Source organism: Rhamphochromis sp. 'chilingali' (assembly GCF_963969265.1).
Source record: "Rhamphochromis sp. 'chilingali' genome assembly, chromosome: 1".
In the NCBI taxonomy this organism is placed as follows: domain Eukaryota; kingdom Metazoa; phylum Chordata; class Actinopteri; order Cichliformes; family Cichlidae; genus Rhamphochromis; species Rhamphochromis sp. 'chilingali'.
The window spans coordinates 52,212,089-52,234,197 of NC_137929.1; the positions used below are offsets into that span (position 1 = coordinate 52,212,089).

A 22,109-nucleotide genomic window follows, 5' to 3' on the forward strand; every position below is an offset into this window, starting at 1 on the left:
CATAACTCGAAATTTCGAGTTATCTTTCTCGAAATTTCGACTTATTTTCTCGAAATTTCGAGTTATTTTCTCAAAATTCGGACTTATTAACTCGAAATTTCGAGTTATTAACTTGAAATTTTGAGAAAATAACTCGAAATTTCGAGAAAGATAACTCGAAATTTCGAGAAAATAAGTCGAAATTTTGAGAAAATAACTCGAAATTTCGAGTTAGCGCTGCCAATAAGAAATCTACGTGGCTGATGTCATTTCCTTGTTACCCGGAAGGATATGGCGCAAAGGGGTGCGCACTCAAAACTGGATCGTGTCGTGAGCTGCTGTATTAACAACAAATGGCGCCAGGTTCTTCAGTTTTGAATGCCTTCCTACAAATGATAACTGGATAAAAGGTATATAAAAACAGTGTGACAGCGATTGTTACATACAAAGTTGAATAGAATGCAACGTCAGGGTTAACCAAAGGTACCTATAAGGTTTCTGTTACACGCTAATGACACCTGTTACGTCTGATGAAACAGACGTTTTGCTGAAAGCATGCGTAATAAGTATACAGCACTGTATAAAACAAAATCACAAATCACCCAAAACAGGGAATATGACTGACAACTATATAAATAAGGAACAAAACCAATAAAACTGTAACCAGACAACTGAGAAAATGTGGGATTGACTGTATTGTGATGCTGATTGTAGTTACAGTGCAAATGGACACTTAAAAATGCAGTTCCCACTTCTCCACCATAGTCAGAGCTCATAATGTAGGTAGGCACAGATACTTTGACGATAATATGGTGGCTTTATTTTAATTTTGTAATTTTAATTTACATCCTTCCTTACAGCATGGGAGACTTGACTGAATTCTTGAAACAAAGAGAAGTCTCTGAGGAAATTATACAGACCTTGGAGAATGAGAAGGTACTTAATTCCAACAAGATACTGGTTGAAATGCAACTTTTCCTCATTGTTCTTAAGTTAAAAATAGAATTGTATTTTCAAGGCTGGTTGTTTCAATAAATTAAATTATTTTTCCATCTTTAGATTGATGCCAGTGTCATAAGTCTAATGACAGATGAGGAGCTGAAGACTTATTTGCCATCATACGGTGATCGTCTAGCAGTATTTGGATTTTGCAGACGGAGGGGCAGCAGCCGCAAGTCAGCGCTTTTTGAACGGCTGAAATCCAAACTGTCCAAAAGAAAATTATCTGAAGAGGATGGCAGTAGCACACGGCAAGAAGAACATTCCCAAACAACCCATAAAAGAAATGCTCTGAAGAGAAATAGAAAAATAGAAATAGGATGGATGCATTATGATGAAGACACTGAGGTTTTCAAGCAGGTTAGAGCTAGACGAGGAGGAGGAACAAGAAAAATAGACATCTGCAAGGATGCCAAGAAAAGGGACATATTACAGGTTGCAACAGGCCTGTTCTTTCCAGATGGAGGAAACATTCAGGGGCCCTTAACAGATTTTGACTGTGATCTGAAGGATTATCAAGAGATGATAGTCGATGATGCATTGACAGTAGGAGAACTTTATCATGTCACAAAACTTAATATCCTCAGGTTCTACCTCACCACAAAGAAAAAACAAAATGACAGCCTTCAGAGCTCCAACCCAGGTTTGCATCCATCTTCAGAAATTGAAGCGAGTCCTCAAAACCAAACCTCTTCTTTTACTGTCACTACAGTCCAAACATCTGCTCCATTTGAAACAATCAGCCATGATGTGACATACATTGAAGACACTCCAAACGATAACCTTCCACAATCTTCCACGCAGTCTCTAAGCGCTAACACTTCTCACAGCAGTGACATTATTTTTGTTGGCCCCTTTTCTGACAGTGAGCCAATAAATTTGGATGACACCCTGATTTTTTCTCCACAACCTGGTCCATCCAGTGAGAGAGTGAGGAGAGTAGTGGTGGTCCACAGAGGGCAGGTAATGTCAGAGCTCATTTCACATTTTAGTGATAAGGACCTTGAAGATGTCGACATCAAAATCCAGGTCTTACTGCCTGATGGAACACCTGAAATGGCCCATGACGATGGGGGAGTTGTGAGAGACTGTCTTTCAGAATTCTGGAAAGAATTCTATGACCAGTGCACCACTGGAAACGTTTACAAAGTGCCCTTCTTAAGGCATGATCTTGGGCAACCGGAGTGGGAGAGTGTGGGCAGAATCATTGCATTTGGATGGGTTAGAGAGAAATATCTGCCTGTGAAAATTGCACCTGCCATTCTGGAACAAGCTGCCTTTGGATATGTAAAGAGTGATATTGTGGAGAATTTCCTTAAGTTCATGCCTGACTCTGAGCGTACAGTGTTAGAGGCGTGGCGATCAGACTTTAGCACCGTGGACCAAGAAGAACTTATAGACATACTTGATAACCACAGCTGCAGAAAGATACCAACAGCCTGCAATGCCACTGAAGTCCTATTGGAGCTTGCACACAAAACACTTGTCCAAGAGCCTGCCTATGTTATTGAACAGTGGGCAAGAACACTCAGCACTGCATGGGAAAGCCTTTGTGATCTATCTTCAGTTTATGAAACCCTCCAACCAACTGTGAGAAAAGTTCTCAAGTGTCTCACTTTCCCTGAAACAATGACGGCTCACCAGAAGCTGATTCAGAAATATCTAACTACATATGTGAAGAATGCTGAGAAGGAACATTTGTGTTTGTTCCTCAGGTTTTGCACAGGTTCAGATTTACATCTGGGAAAGAACATCATCATTGGGTTTAACGAACTGAAAGGTTTCCAGAGACGACCTGTGGCACACACATGTGGGTGTGTACTGGAGCTGTCGATAAATTATGACAGCTATCCTGACTTCAGATCGGAGATGAACAGTGTGTTGGAATCAAATGTGTGGGTTATGGACATTATCTAAAGGTTTGATTCACGGACAATGGCTTAAAAGCCATTGTTGTTTTACAACAGATTATATTTGAGTTGTGAACTAAGACTAAAGTGTTCCCATGTGAATGTCACAGCAAAGGTTTCAGGTGTTTAGAAACTGAGTTCCAAGAAAAAGTCTTTGGTGAAATACCACTGTAATGCAATTTGAGGTACTTCTTTGTGTTTCTGTGTTTTCCTATTACAACTGAGGCAATATTTTTCTAAACACTTGTGAAATGCATTTCTGCAGAGGTCTCAGAGTGGCAGTCTGGAGACCATTTATAAGCATTCCCATTTCCTCAGTCAGCATGTGTGCATGTGAACAATGAAAGCAGTTTTTCCACCTTTTATTCAATTTTACTATTATTTGAATCCAAAATCAACTTTAAAAAATGCATTAGGTTCATTTTAATTTGTCAAATTTTATTAATGTAATGTCAAAAGATGACATGTATTGTAGTGGTTCACCAGAAAATTAGAGATTGAGACCCCTGCAATATGTAGTGTATAGTACATGTAGGAGATATATCGTTAGCTTCATAGCATAAGTGCCTAAGTCAATGACTTAGGCACTTATGCTATGAAGCTAACGATATGCAATATCTCCTACATGTTTTATCATCGTGCACACATTTTACAGTTTACAAGTCAGGTTTTACTTTATCATTGTATTTTATTACAGTTATGTTTGTACAGTTCTGTTTAGCCATCTGGGTTATGGTGACTTTTGCTAAATTGAATGGCCATAAGGCACACCTATATGCTTTTATTTTGGATTTCTGTGAAATCAGCAATTGCTTAGCTGAAGGTGGATTTTTGGTTGGCTTTTCCTGATTTTTGTAATGGAAAAAAACCCCTGTGTATCATAGCCCCCTTTTTCAAAACTACATAGCCGATGGGGTAGTTATTTAAAAGATATTTTCCTATATTTCTGTTTTCATGTTTGAGCCTAATGTATTTGCTTCATAGTGGTTTTAGACCACACGTTCTTATTCTTTAATTGTAGGATATTGTTATCAGATCTTGCCATATTATCCTCAATCTCTTTTTATTGTCCCATTCTTTTTGTATTTTTAATAATAATTGAACTTTTGCAAAACATATTGCATATTTTTGTTGAGTGTATTATCGTACTTTTTCCAAGTCTTGTGCTTGCAATTAGCTTTTTATAAGAATACTTTAAGGTTTTTTGTGTTACTGTAAATACAGTACAGTTATTTTGTTTTAAGACAAGATGATGGCAAAAGATCTGTGTTTTATAATAAAGTGTTCAATGAGACAAATTACATCTTTAATTTTGGTAATTTCTGGGTTTTTATTATTCTGAGGCGCAATCCGAAAAAAAAAAAAAAAAGGTCCATAAATCTCACTCAGTTAGGTTATCCATATGCTAAAAAATATATAATTATACTGCCCATAATCAGGAAAACAGTCAGTATATATAAAAAGTCTCAGCAGTGAAAAAAATGACAGTGAAAATTTTTTTTACTGCTACATAACCAGATATTTCAAAACATCAATAATTACTCAAATAAAAAGAAAGATGAAAAAGCATATTTACAAAAAGTTGAAATCATAATTCCAAGGTGACATGCGCTGCATATCCTCCAAATAGCAGGTCTAACAGACATTATGTTTACATATGTTTTAATAATAAGGCTTTTAAAACAAAAAATTGGTTTGTTAATTGAAATAAACCATCCAAAAAAAAAAAACAACCCTCCAAAAATTAAATACAATTTTTATAGCCTTTTTCAATTGGCCCTGTTCGTGAAATACATTTTCAGGCCCTCAAAACCCATGTATGTGTGCCCCAAAAACGACAACCATCCAAAAATTAATAACTCATAAAAGTTTACAATTTAAATATGAAAATACAGAATTAAAAATGCATAACGATGTCTAACCTTTAAGGCAAAAGCTCCAACTCAGTAAGCATCAACTGCCTTAGCTTTACATACAGATCCACTGTATGAAACACATCATCTGAGAAGTCCAGGTTATGTTCTGACATGAGTTCTACACAGAGATGAAAGACATCCTCTTCACATGGAAAGTCTTTGAACACGCATTCTTCAAGGCAGGCTTCAACTTTGTCCATATTGACATGTTTGAGACAGTCCCTCGCGCCATAAATGTCTGGGAGGGCATACATAAAAGATGGTCGGCCATGAGGACTTCGGGAGTTGTGGACTGGGCGCATTCTGTGGTCATTCCAGGCCAAAGCAACTTCATTTAATTCTTCCTAGATGAAAACAAAATGAACAAAAGAAACATTTTCAGGCATACAATATGAAAATGTTAATGTACAAAAGCACAACTAACTTCTACATTGATTTTCTTAGCTTACACACCATTAATTTAGCTTTGAGCTACATTAATGATATATATCCGTATATATACACACACATACCTACACACACACACACACACACACACACACACACACCATGAACAGACAGATACTTATTTACTTAGTTTTGACCCACCAAAAATGCTAACCGAGTACAGAGAGAGGCCTAAACACATAAATAATCAATGTGTTATAATGTGTAATTGTGTTCCTTGATATATATGTGGAATTTTTTTTTTAACAAAACAGTTTAAAAAAAAAAAAAGCACTACTTTTCACGTGTACTTTAATATATCTGATGTTTCTATAATATACAAAGGCCGTGTGAGTTGTTACAAATTAAACAGTTACAATACATGTCGTTTACACAATCACCTATGTAAACTCACCTGTATAATGTGAAGAAAACAGAACTGGACCAATGATTTGTCCAAGAAAGAGTCTGAGAAGTGGCCATCCTCTCTTAGTTTGTCAAATAGTTCAATCCAGTACTGGATACACTGGCTTCGTAAGATTAGCCACCATCTTTCAATGCGTTGATTTCCTGTACTTGCTCCAAATATGACGTGCTCTCTTTCTGGTTCATTGTCTGTAAAGTGCAAAAATCGTTGCATGTGAGCCACATGGACGTTTTCTGTTCCTAGATCTAATCTCACTCGATCAGGGCAACCACCTTGTTGAATCACGGCATCCATGAAGTAGCCAGCAATTACTCTCGGGTCATTATTTGTCTTGTAAGCGTCTAGCCATATTATACTCCTTGAAAATCCGTCAATGCATCCACTGATTGCAATCCCAAATGGCTTCAGTTTATCGTAGCCGTCGATATGCCACACATAGTTGGGGCCTCTGCTATGATACACTCGCCTCCGCAGTCGTCTACGTGACCTCAAATCCACACCTTCTCCATCGAATAAACGGAGCAGAAGACGAACGGTTTCTCTGTCAGTAACAATGCCATTCATCCAACACTTCTGGTGCATCCAACGATACCCATGACACTGTCCTGAGGTTGCCAATTGTGCTTGTATAAAAGCTGCCACCTCTCCCACCTCTGTTTTGTTCTTTCTGCGCCAAAGTCGGTTGTTGTGTAAAATCCTTTCAAGTGTACGGAGGCTGATAGTAATGCCATGTGATTCAGCTAATAACGCAAGAATCTCCTCATTTGTGAAGCCACGCTTAAAATACTCAGCAATTTGTGAATTCATGATCCGTATCTATAATTAGCATTTCTGTAGCATTTGTAGCTGAGGGCTTCAGCTTCCGGGTAACACGGAAATGACGTCATTCACATAGATTACTGATTGGCAGAGCTAACTCGAAATTATGAGAAAATAACTCAAAATTTTGAGTTATTTTTCTCATAATTTCGAGTTATTAAGTCGAAATTTCGAGTTGCTAAGTCGAAATTTCGAGTTGCTAAGTTGAAATTTCGAGAAAATAAGTCGAAATTTCGAGAAAGATAACTCGAAATTTCGAGTTAAGTATCCTTTTTTTTTTTTTTTTAGTGGCGGAAACGGGCTTCCATACTCCAGGACCAGGAAGGATTCTGTTAAAGCAAAATTTTACTCCCATTAAAATATAATCTCTTAGAGTAGAGTTATCTACTGTGAAAAGCAGCTCCTTACCTTGCATTATCAAAAATAAACATGTCTTTGCCTTTAGGTTGTGAACACAGATTAGGTTCAGCAGAATATGTGTAACCTCCAAGCTGACACATTTGGAAATCATTTAAATAAATTGAACCAGAGAGTAAAACTTGTAAAATAAATGACCTTGAGGATGCTACTATTTACAACAGATGTGTATACACAAATATTTATTTATTTTAGAACATCCTGTTCCCAGTCGCTCCAGCACCAGGTTTCTTTTTCTGTTCTTCGAAACACAAGCAGAGGAACTCTGTCACTGCCACGTATTACTGGAGCAAACACAGCATCTCACATCTTCACTCTCTATCCCACACACACAGTAAGTGCAGAATGATTAAAGACCCCAGTTGTGTGTGTATAACCTGGAAATAACTAATTTTCAGTTCAAACATGCAATATTCTTATACACAGTCTTCAAATCTTAATGGATATGTATGAACATAGGGTTATATATGCTTCTAAAAGTATGTACTTTTTAGTACATATCAGTATGTGTTTATATATTGTATTTTTATTGTATTTATGTCAGTAAATGTCAGTGTTAAATGTTAGCTAGATGTCAGTAAAGTGCAGATAACAGGTCAGATTTCTTAGCCCTCCAGATTAAAAGTGTAAAGTCCTAGTTATAGGACATATGTGTTTTAATCAGCCAAGAGACACAAAAACAGTGTTGTGTGATACTACAGATTTTAGTGTTGATCTGATACCAAGAAAATACAGAGGCAGTATTGTTGATGCCAGTACCAATACTGATACTCCAAAAAAAAAGGCAGCTTGTACAGGAGAGCACTGTGTCATGATTTTTATTTCTATTTGGAAATTATGAACGGATTTTAATGGCCACTAAAATCCTTAATTTTGAATTACAAGCTTCCAGGCAAACATGGTCTGGTAGTTTGTGGCTGTGGTAGGAACATTGTTGAGCATCTGTGAGTAATGATGTCACTAGAGGGAAGCAACAACCGCCTGCTCTTCAGTGACTTACCGTATCAAAGTAGAAATTGCGATATAACCACACAAAGGTTCTTTCTCTAACTTCGAGTGGTTTAAATTCCTTCAATCTTACTACACTCTTGGTGTCTTCTCTCAGTATAGCAATCAACAATTGATTCTGTTAAGGAGATCAGGTTGCCTTAATCTTACTACATTATTAAAATAATTTAAGATGTTTATGTTTTTTTGGCATTCCTGTTTTCTATAATTTTCTTAAACAAAAGTTAAAAAGAAAAGGTTTGAATCATGTTTGAGGTTGATGTCTTAAAATATCATATCAATAATGCAAAAATAAGGCTCTGGCTAGACAGCAGGGCTCTAACTGTTTAAGCCTTCAGAAAAAAAAGAAAAGAAAAAGAAATCATCCGTAACAGTAAACCTGAGAGTCTGATTTACTCATATTAATATTCAAACTAGAAACAAACAAACAAACAAACAAAATCCCCCCACAAATTTCACATTATGTGGCCTTGCAGCAACCAGCAAAACATGTGTTAAACATGTACTATAGAGTCACCTTGTGGAAAAAACTGGAAATAATTAAATCAGAAGCGAGCCCATTTAAGCTGTACTGAGGTGTAATCCTACTGAAGGTTTATTAGCAAGAAAAGTCCCAATAGGCCAGTATAGGATGATCTAGGATTGGCAGGAAGCCAAGGTATAAACATCAATAAGGAAGGACCACACCAGGGTAAACAGTGCACAAATTGTTATATTTGACTATATCAGCTGCAAATAAATGTACTTAAAATAATAAAATAAAATGCTAAATATCCCCCCCCCCCCCAAAAAAAAAAAAGAATAACAAACTAAATTAAAGTGCGCACATATAGCTTTTCTCTGAGTCATATGTATGAATGAATAATGTCTGATGACTGATGGATCATTGGGACCTGTTCTGTTTATTTAACTGTTGTCCTACCGCTGTAAAAAAAAAAGTTTGTAGTCTTGCAGGTATCTGAAACTTTGATGGGAACGAAGCTCTAGATTCAATAAAACCTCAGCAAATCCTATCCACTTTTGAACAATAAGTATCAGTGTAACTTTTATCTTAATATAATAACTATAATATTGGCCATATCATATTTACACTGACATAAGTCTCATGAACAACATTAGCTAATTGTTATTTACTAGCTAATCTTAAATGACTGTTCAGTACAGAAATGAAGCCCAACAATCATGTTTTACAGTCCTGTGGTCTCAGCCTCAGATACTTATTAGATCACACAAAGCTTGTGTAGAAACAAACAAACAAATGAACAAAATATGCTCTCCTTCATTTCTGTCAACCACACGTTTCCAGCTATCATGGTTGCTAGGCGACCTGGGCAGCACGACGGAGGCTAGACCGTCCCGTTTCACAAGCCTCGCACTTCAGGCCTTAGCGGTCTTTGAGTACGCGGCCCTTGAGGACCGTTGAGGCTGCGTACTTTAAGGCTGCAGACCCTGAATTGGGATACAGCCTGTGTCTGAACTTCTCTGTGCCATAATGGTTCTGAGAACTACTCACATTTCTGTTATGGTGAACAGAAGAAAAGCACCTCAGTGTCCTTTATGATGTCCAGCTAAATTTGTAGCAAAACAGTTATGTATTTTATATCTGAAGTGAACTGAATAAACGAAAACAAATATTGAATCACTCCAAAGAAGTGAGGCATCAGCCACTTCCGGGTAGGGTGTTGTTTCAGCTCTAGAACAGCAGTCAGCCATGTGTTGCGACCCCTGGCCTCATGTTGGTCCGCCTTCCTGTATGGAAAATCAAGTATGCCAGGAATCACAGGTGATTGGCTGGCCAGGGACCTATGCCCGCCAAACTTCATGCAGATTGGAGTGTGCCAGTCCACACACACCATTGGCTGCTGCTGCATCCTCGGACGCAGTGGACCAATGATGTGGCTGCCTGCTTTTACCTGGTGTAACAACCCTTATTGTGTTATAGCACCACTAGGGGGGAGTCTCCTAGGGGTGTGTGTGAGTATAGCGTGGCAGCCATTACATGCTGCTCGTGTTCTGTTCTCAGGATAGACCTCACCATTGTAACGGCCTGGCGCCGGCGACTACCGATCCCTGCACATGTATGTACGGACAGTGTAGAGCCGTGGAGACCTGGCTTGTATGGTCTTATGTTGCTGACAAGGAATAAAGGTCTGTTGTTTAATTTAACTGACTGGCTTTGAGTTATCCGGCTAACCTCCACACCACATGCCCGTGGGACCTGCCAGCCACTCCTTCCTCGCCAGACTGCTGTTACACTGGGAGTACAAAAAGCTGAGGATTCTTCAGTCGTGGAGGAGTCTTTGGTTTGAACAGACTGTGTAGGTTGTCCCTCCTGCCTCTGCCTTTGTGCTGGTGGCTTTTGAATCTCTGTTTTTGAGTTGCTGCCTGTGAGATGATTAGTGTTCTATTAGTGTTCTTGTGTTATTTGAATATATTAGTTTGTTTTTTTGTTTATTTAAATTGCCTCATTGCCTAGTGCAGACCTTCCCAAAGTGTGGGGCCTGCACCTTAGGGGGGGCGCAGAGCCATGAGGGGGGGGGGGGGTCTTGGACACTGCTAGCACGGGGCGGCCACAGAAACGCAAGATGAAGCATCGCTGAATATGTTTCCAAACCAACTTCATTCCAAGCCAAAGACTAGAAAATATGGTGAAGCATATCTTCCCTTTGGCTTCACCTGCACAAGTGTCGAGGTAGGTCTCCCCTGCATAACTGCTTTTCCCTTCCTTTCCCTGCGTCGAGAGCACGCGCTGGGCTCTTCAAATCACAGACGAACAGAATCCCACATTCTTGATTTTTAGTTCACAAACTCTTGTTGTAATGACTAACTACTCCTGACATTTTGGAGATGTTAGCTCTTTATACGGTAAAGTTACAGCGGGATACAAATAACATCAGGCTAATCCTGCCACGATTTGTTCCCCTTGTCCAAATCCCGGACTAACAGTATCCCACAGCTGTTTATGTTTTTAAACCCATTTTGCACACAGAGGCATTTTTTGATTTGATTGCAATGTTGAATATTATTACACAGGAAAAAAAAATAACTACAGTAAAATACTCACACCGTGACGCCTCTGCCTTTGTAAATGGAGGGACATTAACTGCGTGTTTATATGTAAGCATGTAAAACCTGAAGATAGTCAGATTAACAGTATTTTGTCTCTATCTGGCATTCTGCAATTCATCTCATGTAAACAATAACGTGGCGCACAGCGTGACGTGAAAAAAGGCACATACCTTTGACGTTGCGTGACGAACTCTGTATTCCTCGTCCACACATAAACGCAAAAAAGGAGTTTAAAAATTCTCCGTTTTCGGTGATTCGAAACGACGTTTACGTGTGGACGAAACAGCTGCGTTTTCAAAAACACCCGTGTAGGTGCAGCATAAAAGAGTTAGTAGTTTATTTTCTTACTACCTGTAATTTATTGCAGATTACTTGTATTTGCTTAATTGTTTACTAAATGTTTGAGGTGTGAAATAAACCGCAATGGAGCAAAATATGGGTGTGTGTGGTTGGAGGATGTGTGCACGCGCTCGGGGGGATGGCGCGAGCATTTTTCTTGTAAAACAAAGGGGGGCCTAGCAAAAAAAGTTTGGGAACCACTGGCCTAGTGAGTCATTTCAATAACAGTTTTCAGTTGTGGTAATAAACCTTGAGTTTTTTTAATCTGGGCTCCTTTATGTTACCTCCCCTGTCACCTAGCAGAGTCGGGGCGTAACACAGTGTAAGGTGAACAATGTTTTAATTAATTGTCTTTATCACTAAGGATTATCATGATTATGATAAGAAAGAACATACTGATAAGCATTGCTACCACTTCCTACCTGATACAGTATCAGCTAACAAAATCAAGATGCCTATGCCCGGCTCCTCATAGTGGATTTGGGTCTAAACTTTTACATGACCACTGAATGTCAGCTGGTGCTGGATGTGCTGAGGAGCTGACGTCGCTTTCCTACATAATTACATCAACTACCTAACGTGTTAAACTTCAGAGATGGAACAGTAATGTTTGTGAAATTATATCTCATTATCAAGGATATCTATATTGAGTCCTCTTAAACTGAAATTGCTTCCTTAGTGCTCATGAGTTTGCTATGCATCGTCTTGCTTATGTAATATTTAGTTATATATAGTCATAATATATAGTTATCTTTTGTTCACTGCTTGCCTTTGTTAGGGTTTTTTCCCCTTGAAATCTGTCTTCATCTTTTCTATTCTGTGTGTAACATTCATTGGTGCAATTCTGGCTTTGGTCATATTTTGAGTTCTCTTTGTGCTTTACTTAGTATGTTATATTTTGTTCTTGTACAGGGAGTGCAGAATTATTAGGCAAATGAGTATTTTGTCCACATCATCCTCTTCATGCATGTTGTCTTACTCCAAGCTGTATAGGCTCAAAAGCCTACTACCAATTAAGCATATTAGGTGATGTGCAACTCTGTAATGAGAAGGGGTGTGGTCTAATGACATCAACACCCTATATCAGGTGTGCATAATTATTAGGCAACGTCCTTTCCTTTGGCAAAATGGGTCAAAAGAAGGACTTGACGGGCTCAGAAAAGTCAAAAACAGTGAGATATCTTGAAGAGGGATGCAGCAGTCTCAAAATTGCAAAGCTTCTGAAAAGTGATGATCGACCAATCAAGCGTTTCATTCAAAATAGTAAACAGGGTCGCAAGAAGCGTGTGGAAAAACCAAGCCGCCAAATAACTGCCCATGAACTGAGAAAAGTCAAGCGTGCAGCTGCCAAGATGCCACTTGCCACCAGTTTGGCCATATTTCAGAGCTGCAACATCACTGGAGTGCCCAAAAGAACAAGGTGTGCAATACTCAGAGACATGGCCAAGGTAAGAAAGGCTGAAAGACGACCACCACTGAACAAGACACACAAGCTGAAACGTCAAGACTGGGCCAAGAAATATCTCAAGACTGATTTTTCTAAGGTTTTATGGACTGATGAAATGAGAGTGAGTCTTGATGGGCCAGATGGATGGGCCCGTGGCTGGATTGGTAAAGGGCAGAGAGCTCCAGCCCGACTCAGACGCCAGCAAGGTGGAGGTGGAGTACTGGTTTGGGCTGGTATCATCAAAGATGAGCTTGTGGGGCCTTTTCGGGTTGAGGATGGAGTCAAGCTCAACTCCCAGTCCTACTGCCAGTTTCTGGAAGACACCTTCTTCAAGCAGTGGTACAGGAAGAAGTTTGCATCCTTCAAGAAAAACATGATTTTCATGCAGGACAATGCTCCATCACACGCGTCCAAGTACTCCACAGCGTGGCTGGCAAGAAAGGGTATAAAAGAAGAAAAACTAATGACATGGCCTCCTTGTTCACCTGATCTGAACCCCATTGAGAACCTGTGGTCCATCATCAAATGTGAGATTTACAAGGAGGGAAAACAGTACACCTCTCTGAACAGTGTCTGGGAGGCTGTGGTTGCTGCTGCACGCAATGTTGATGGTGAACAGATCAAAACACTGACAGAATCCATGGATGGCAGGCTTTTGAGTGTCCTTGCAAAGAAAGGTGGCTATATTGGTCGCTGATTTGTTTTTGTTTTGTTTTTGAATGTCAGAAATGTATATTTGTGAATGTGGAGATGTTATATTGGTGTCACTGGTAAAAATAAATAATTGAAATGGGTATATATTTGTTTCTTGTTAAGTTGCCTAATAATTATGCACAGTAATAGTCACCTGCACACACAGATATCCCCCTAAAATAGCTAAAACTAAAAACAAACTAAAAACTACTTCCAAAAACATTCAGCTTTGATATTAATGAGTTTTTTGGGTTCATTGAGAACATGGTTGTTGTTCAATAATAAAATTATTCCTCAAAAATACAACTTGCCTAATAATTCTGCACTCCCTGTATATATACAGTATACAGACTGTTTACACTTCTGCCCTCGGGACGGAGGTTCAGAAGTGTGAAATCCAGAACATCCAGACTCAACAACTCCTCCTTCCCCACTGCCATCAGACTCTTGTACAGCTGACCTAGTTTTGAACAGTAATTATAATTTTTTGCACATCAGGTCACCCTGCATATTAAGCTATAGCTCTTTTGCACACATCTCTGTTTCACACTTTAATATTTTGTCCCCTTTTCTTTCTCCTTTAGAAAAGGGGACAAAATATCTCCAAAATATCTCCTTCCAAACCATAATCGGGCCAGATGTGGCCCGATTATGGTTTGGTTTTTGTGGCCCAGGCTCATAGAAAACTGGACTGGATATCCATCCAGGTTGTACACTCAGAGGTCCTGATGACCTCTATACTGTCAGCAGCAGAGTGACTGTGGAGACTGCAGGTAATCTTACTGCGGTGTCCCTTCAGACTCCAACGAATGAACATCAACCATAGCAAAGAGACACATATACATGTTCCAGGTAAAGTTCATGCATATCCTAATGTAAATTCTTTGGAAAACCTGGACAAGTTTGGTCAAATTATATATGACCTATTGTACATTAAAATTAAATTTCAATTCACTCAGTTTTGTTTTTATAGCACCAAATCAGAACATCAGCTGCCTCAAGGTGCTTTTTATGCTTTTTAAGGTAGAGACACCTGTGGAAGAGAGCATGAGATTAATAATGACAAATGATGAAATGCAGATTGGTAGTGAGTGATAAAGGTGAGTGAAGAACAAAGACTAAGTGCATGAATGGAAGCACCCAGCAGCCTAGACCTATTCCAAGCTGTTGTCACTTCAGATGATTTCTCCATGGTCATCGGTCCTTGTGAACTACACTTCTTGGGCAGGGATAGCTCAGTAGGTAAAGTGGTCACCCCATGATCGGAACGTCGGCGGTTCGAATCCACTTAATGGCTACCCTGAGGTACCCCTGAGCAAGGTACCGTCCCTACACACTGCTCCCCGGGCGCCTGCTTAGTGGGCTGCCCACTGCTTCACTGAGTGAATGGGTCAAATGCAGAGAAAAACAAGTAATTTCCCCATGGGGATCAATAAAGTATCCGTTATTATTATTATTCTACAGAGTCCTCTATGTTGCATTGTGCATAGTATATAGTATTTTTTGCTATAGTGACATATTTTGGTTTTTGGTCTTCATCAACTGCAACTTTAAAATGATGTTTTTGGTCTGGGCCCCCCCACACCCTCTAGCAGATCATTACATGAAGGAACCTTTTAAAAACAAACGTGTCCTTGCTCACAGGTGTACACACGGGTGCTCGCACACACAAAACTACACCTTTTTTGGCTCCTACCTCAAAGCACACTGTGCGCTGTCGATCTTACGTGCTGCACAATAATATTTAATATTTAGTATTTACTGTAAAGTATAGTTTAGTATATTCCCATATATCATCATGATGTTGTTTATTCTATTGCTCTAGTTGTTAAGGAAAAAAAGTTATTTTGTGCTAATAAAAGTGTTCATATTTTATACACTGTAAGAATGTATCAAAATGTACTCATCATCATGCTTGTGTTTTGCAGAACAAAGTGTTCATTTTGCTGTTGACACTTCATTTAGATATTTTGAGACTAGTTATACCGGAAAGAAATGCTATCACGCGCAAGCAGCTTAGCTTAAACAGGAACTGACTGTATTACGTAACTCTGCATGCTGTGCTATAAATAAAGGAAACGCCTGCAGTCCGGTGTGAGACTTCGCTGAGCTCTCACCCGTGCACGTTCTAAAAAACAAACCCAAGGTCTCTGTGTTTTATTGCTCCAAGTATTTGTTTAAACCAGGTTCTCCACTGACACTAGTCTTCTTCTGCTTGTTTTCTCTTTTATCTTTTTCAACAGGTGATCCAGGTGATTGATATATGTATTTTTTGTCTGCTTATTTTGTTGGTTTTTGTTCTTTGCCCTTTATCCCCGTCCCTCTTTTCCGCTGTTTTTCTTTCCCTCTTTCTTTCTCTCCTTTCTTTTCCCCAGTCAAGTCTGTCCCGTATTTAGCAAGTGAAAATAAAATAAAATAAACAATAAATGGTGAATCAAATAGGCCATTGCGGCAAGGCTGGGATGGTCCATTTGGGAAAGTAAATCCGTTGGGCATCTTTCTTCGCCTTTAGACAATAATTCTGATGGCAAAAGAGCCAAACAGGACAGGCAAAAAAGATCCAAAAAGATCTAAAAATAGACTGTGGACCATCGTATTTTATTTCTGTCAATGTTCCAACAGCTCCAATGAACACTGTTTCAGCACCATCTGAGAATGTAGGTACGAAAATACTTCAATAAAAGCAAACAGAATACAACTAAATAAATACAATTAAACATATTCACATTTTTACATGTATTTGTATTTTCTTGTTTCTCTGTTGTTGTTTTTCACAATTAAAGAACAGTTTAGGCATCTAATCAGTTGTTCTTTTATTTAAATGTTACTACAAGGGAACGTGTAATATTTTAATGATCTAACAATGATACCATTCAACAGAAGTAACATGGTGTTACGTCCCTCTGCAGCCTCTAATCTGCTCAGTGTGTTCAGCTGGTGCTAATTGGCCACACCTAGTCAGGTGTGGATAAAAGCATACCTGAGGCAAGCGTCCAGAGGAGGTCACTAGTCTTTGCATCGGTGGCACCAGCCATTTTAGCCAACGTGATATTCCATTTTAAGATAAAACCTCTTTTCACCTACACTCTAGTATTCGTCTCCTTTTTTATGTTGCGGCTTTTGAGCTGGGTCATAACACATGGTACAAATGATTGAAGCAGGTTTAAATTGTACGACTTAAAAAATTCTGCACAGGTATACATGTGAAAATAGATTATACATATGATTTACAATGATGAGTACTTTCAAATTATATACATTTCTTATTATTTTGACAATTGTAGCAGTTAAGTAAAGGTTGTTGTTTTTTTTGTCTTGCTTTGTTTTAACTGCTCCTGTCATATTTCCTGCCAGGTCCTCAAGATGACCTTTACTCTGACATTGTAATCGCATTGTCTTTCCTTTGGTTGGAATGGATGACCATGAACAGGCTGGTAAACGTGTCTCAAAACTTCTACATTTCACTCATATGAAGCAATTTTCATCTCTGGCTAAATTTGACTGTTTTTTAGATTAATGTGTGATATTTAATAATGGTAATTATGTATAAATTTGATTTGAATGATTCACACTAACAGCTACATTATTCTCCCATTTGTCATAAGTCTGTATTTCAGTAGTTATTATTGCATAAACTGAAACATTAACCACAAGGATTAAATTATGGAAAATGTCATTTTGGATGGCACTGACATGTTTGTGTGTATCTGTCTGTGTGTGCAGGTACAACTTCAAGCCAGGACACAGACTGTACAAATTGTTGCATCTGTTGCAGTTTTAACACATTTCTGCGACACTGCTGTGATTCTTTATGCATTTTACCTGCTGCTTTTTGTGAATTATGCTTGTCATTTGCCTGTGACACATGCCTGGACTAATTTCTCAGCTCTTTATTTTAAGTTAGGACATCCCAGAACTATAAAGTTTTGACTCTTTGGATATTATGGAGATTACGCCTACTGTGCACTTTTCCATTGCTTTCAAGAAGACAACATATTGCTGACTTTCCCTATACTGTGCCCATTTTTTCCTTTATCCTATATATTGTTTAGGTGATGTCTGTTACTTTCAAAATTACTTTCTAAACCGGGATGTCAGTGTGAAGTGAATGGCTGTCTCTTTTGCCTGTGACCTGCTTGCAATAAATTACCAAAAAACGGAAAACAAATGATCTCTTTTTAAATAAATTGTTCATGTAACAATACTATAAAGTACATAGTCAAGGTGGTTTCACACTGAAAGTGCCATTCATTCATTTATTCACAAAGACTCTAAGATTTAATGCTTATTTATTATTATTATTGTTATTATTATTATTATTATTATTATTATTATTACATTTTACATTCCAAGTGGAATGTAAAACAAAGTGTCAGGAGAGAAAACCATTGACTAAGCCTCCAGATAAATTAACTGTGCAGTCAAAGGAATTTATTTTACAATATCAAACTGGTCCCACAAATTTGTCACTTTTATCTTATCTCTCCTAAATTCATCTAGCAAAAACAGCACTAATCCAGCAGCCATTCACTTTTCAGTGGCGAAATGGCAAGGGGTACCTGCTGCTGGAGCTACACATGAGGTTCCTCAAATGATCAGAATGCTGTTGAGTTTTGGCAATCAGGTGTGGGAGACCTAGAACGATCATGATTACCGGTATGATCAGTATACTTCTACTGGGTCAGCACTGGAACATACATAAAGAAAAGAAAACTCACTTGTGGCTATAGGTGGCTCTTTCCTCCTTGCTTGCTAAGGATTATTTGGTACATGTGTTGTGCTGTCCTGGAGCATTTAATTTGTTTGTGCAAAGTTTGTGGTGGGAGTAAGAGGACTAGGTAAGTCTGGGGGACCCTGTACATTTCCACACGTAGGATGTTTTCTGTTAAATACTCTAGGTTAGGAGGTTGGGGCCACACATACAATACAATTTTATTTATATAGGACATTTAAAAACCAGAGGTACGCCGAAGTGCTTCACAGAATCAATTAAGAGCAATAAGAGATACAAATACAAACATACTGACAAGTAGGTGGGAGACATAACTATCCAATATACAGTAGGCACAAGCCAAAAGGCTGAAGGTTAAATCATTATAAATGATTTAACCTTCAGCCGATAAAATACAGTAAAATACGATAAAATACAGTACCCTTACAAATGCGGGCTGTAGGAAGCCGGGAAGGCTAGGCTAAATTAACATATTTTAATCAAGATTTAAAAGACTGAATTGAATCAGACGTGCGAACAGCTCAAGGTAGATATTTCCAGGTATACCTCTGGTCTTAAGCTGTGATCTCGTTCGCGCCAGGAGCATTTGGCCTGCTGATGTAAGCACTCTCCCGAGGATATAAAAGCTGAGGAGATCAATAAGATAGCTGGAGACGGTATGTTTATGATTTTAAAAGTGAACAATAAGATTTTAAAATCAATGCGATATTTAATGGTTAGCCAGTGTCGGTCGGAGAGAACTGGAGTAACAGACCAGTAACGTACCAGTCCCAGTTAAGAGACGTGCAGCAGCAATTTTGAACAATAAGAGATACAAATACATGCCCATGTTCACAGACTGCAGCTCGCAGTCTGTGAACATGGGCAGACTGGAGACCAGTATAAAGGGAAATAGAGTAATCTAATCTAGATGTAACAAAGGCATGAATACGTTTTTGAAGGTCCTTATGTGGTATGTAGGGCTTGGCCATAGAGATTAGACATAATTGAAAGAAACTAGATTTAACTACAGAGGACAAATGTTTGTCCAGTTTGAAGGGACTGTCCAAGACAATACCCAAGTTCCTCACAGCAAATGCCCTAAATATATCGGTGAGTTTAGCCTGACCAATGGGACTATCGAAGATTACAATTTCCGTCTTCTTATCATTGAGAATGAAATAATTGCTCAGTATCCAAAAGTGTTGCAATGATGATATGACATCCTCAGCCAGTTCAAAATAGATTTGAATGTCATAAAAATGAAAAGAAATACTGTATTTTTCAAACATTTGGCCCAAGGGTAACAAGTATAAAGAGAACAGCATAGGACCCAGCACAGACCCCAGACTGAAGTTTTTCCTCGATGTTGTTTGCATCCAAATAAGTTTGAAGTTGTATTGTTTGTGAGTTGAGGATTGGGGCATTTTTCTTTGTCTTTGTTTTCCTCCTTAGTAAAGCTTAGCTACGTTCTGGTTTTGTGTTACTCCTCCTGCCAGCTAGAGGGGTGTAAGATTAGTAATTCCCAATTGTATTATGCCTAGGTGGATGGGAGTAAATATATGTGACTGTGTGAACATTGTTTAGTTATACCTGACAATGGCTACTATAATTCTGTAAAAAAATCATTTTTTAAACCAATCTTTTCTCCTGGCATTGATTCAGATGTCCACAACTTTCTAAATTACCAGTTTTGATACATATCAGAAAGTTACACAAGTAACACAATATATCAAGATTAATTGTTCATTACTTGTTTCATCTGAAAAAAAAATACAATGGATAATGTTCATCTTGGTCTTTAGAAAGACTAGCTGGTAACTGTCATGATCCCTGTGTCTGCCCAGCCGGCTCAAATAGGCTACAGGTATTTATTTGTTATTGTTTTTCTCCCCCACTCTCTCTCTCCTGTCTCTTTCTCACCTGGGGCCCGTTCTTCGTACCTCGCTAAGTAAGTTAGCTGGATTTGATTGTTGACGATTTCGCGTGATCTTGGATCGTTCAGTTCCCCGAAGCTCATCCGGGACTTGCTGTCATAGCAACAGAGCCGTAAGCGTAAACCTGCTCGGGAGCAGGTTTACTTTATGTAAACAGGATTAGATCGCGGCCACTCAGGTATGTCCACTTCATTTATACGAAAGCAACAGCGATATTCCACCACTGTTTCACCATAAATAAATAACATCAATGTAACTAAAGATAATGCAGCACTTGATCCTGTTATTGATGTCACACAGATACATACAGGTCACTTCCTAAAAAAGGGAAATGTACTATTAACATTCTATTACATGTATGTGATTATTACAGATGTAATTCATATTTCAGAGTAGTAATTGTAAATTACTTCGTGTAATCAAGATGAGAGACCACGGCTATAAAAGCGAAGGTGGATTTGGGAAGTCTGTCACAGCCATGTCCTGTCCGTTTACGCGAGCCACCCATTGCGGAAGGTGCAAGATTGATAAGGAGAGTCCTCAGAATTCAGCGTATATTGCGGGACAGACAGGATCCTTTAGCTCAGCGCGGCAGTGTGCTCATAGAGAGATATCGATATTCCCGTGAGGATATTATTTACTTAACCAACTTGTTGACGAGGGGGTGCAGGACCACCACCTGTCTTTTTTTTGCTCTGCCCTTTTCTTGGTTGCTGTTATGAACAAACTAACAGATTATTTCAGGGTCTCTGTCCAAGAGACGAAAAGCAATATAAGTGATAAATATTACCATTCTGTAGAATATTCTTATATTTCACTTTTACTTGTTCCCATGTTCTAGTGGGTCCTGTTGTGGCTCTAATGTGAAAGGAGATATAATATAACAATATAATATAATGTAATATAATATTGGATAATATAGTGTAATATAATAAATCTATAAATAAATAATAAAGTGACTGAATAGTGGTATTGTCATGCGCTTTGGGTGCCTTGAAAAGCGCTATATCAATCCACTCCATTATTATTGTTATTATTAAATTACTTACGAGTTTAATTTGTCAGCAACTTTCTGCCAGCCCTCTCTCTTTGCTTTTGCAGCCGCGTTCTGATTAAACTCTGAAACTCCTGAAATCCCTCACTCAGGAGTTCTTTCACCGACCAATCAGAGGGTTGCCGATCAATGTTTCTACTATCGATGCGTAGCCCCTTTTACTACACCCAGTGATCTCACATTACTTCATCCAGCTGTACTAATCGTCAACAGCAGGTGTGTTCGGAGAACCGGATTAGCGAGCTCACGGTTAGCGCGATGATTTGGTCTTGGATGTGTCATTTGATCTTGGATGTAGTAAGCGACGTACGAAGAACGGGCCCCTGGACAGAGCTCACTGTGGGCTCCGCTTTTAGCCAACACACCTGCAAGAGATTGCTCACCTGTGGCTCACTAACCTGCCTCTCCCAGCCACAATTTAAGACAGTGATTCAGTCCTTCTTGTTGCTGGTACATTACTCTCGTTAGTCTTCCCTGGCTCTAAAACTGTGTTGCCTTTGTGTTTTTTCTAGTTACGATTGTCTCGTCTGTCTTATCTAGATTCCCTGGTCCTGTCCTTGTTCCCGGTCCCTGCATTAGTTGAGTGCAAGTGTGAATCGCAAGAGTGGAGTGAAGTGGAGCATGGCAGAAGAGGATCGTGTGTCGAATTCCCCTCACCATTCCCCATGGAGCCTTGGACCCCCTTTCCTTCCCTCACCTCTTGTATATAGTTACAGCAATGAGTGTTATCAAACAAAAAAGAACGAGAAACAAGAATAGACTGTCAACTTTCACTCTATGATGCAAGTGGTTCATGGTTGGCTAGCTGAACTGAAACTAGAAGATCCACCTGTTAGCTGCAGCATTAAGGTCGATAGACCACTCTCTAAATGAGGACTGTGTGAGGACTGCTTGTTTGACACGGGTGCACTGTTGATTCATGTCCCAAAGAATCTGGGGGAAAAGCAGCCTAGGTACT

General features: G+C 38.9%; 2 protein-coding genes across 2 annotated transcripts; one reads left to right on the top strand and one right to left on the bottom strand.

Moving 5' to 3' along the window:
* The first annotated feature begins 209 nt into the window (after positions 1 to 209).
* On the top strand, positions 210 to 3,416 carry LOC308404657 (uncharacterized protein). Its single transcript, XM_080894806.1, has 3 exons — positions 210 to 389; positions 840 to 915; positions 1,039 to 3,416. The coding sequence occupies exons 2-3, from the start codon at positions 841 to 843 to the stop codon at positions 2,893 to 2,895; spliced, it is 1,932 nt and encodes a 643-aa protein (XP_080750932.1). The 5' UTR covers positions 210 to 389; position 840; the 3' UTR covers positions 2,896 to 3,416.
* Positions 3,417 to 4,201: 785 nt separating this feature from the next.
* On the bottom strand, positions 4,202 to 6,536 carry LOC308406102 (uncharacterized protein). Its single transcript, XM_080896956.1, has 2 exons — positions 5,646 to 6,536; positions 4,202 to 5,148 (listed from the first exon to the last, which is right to left on the bottom strand). Exons 1-2 carry the CDS (start codon positions 6,462 to 6,464, stop codon positions 4,813 to 4,815), a joined length of 1,155 nt encoding a protein of 384 aa, XP_080753082.1. The 5' UTR covers positions 6,465 to 6,536; the 3' UTR covers positions 4,202 to 4,812.
* Positions 6,537 to 22,109: the final 15,573 nt, after the last annotated feature.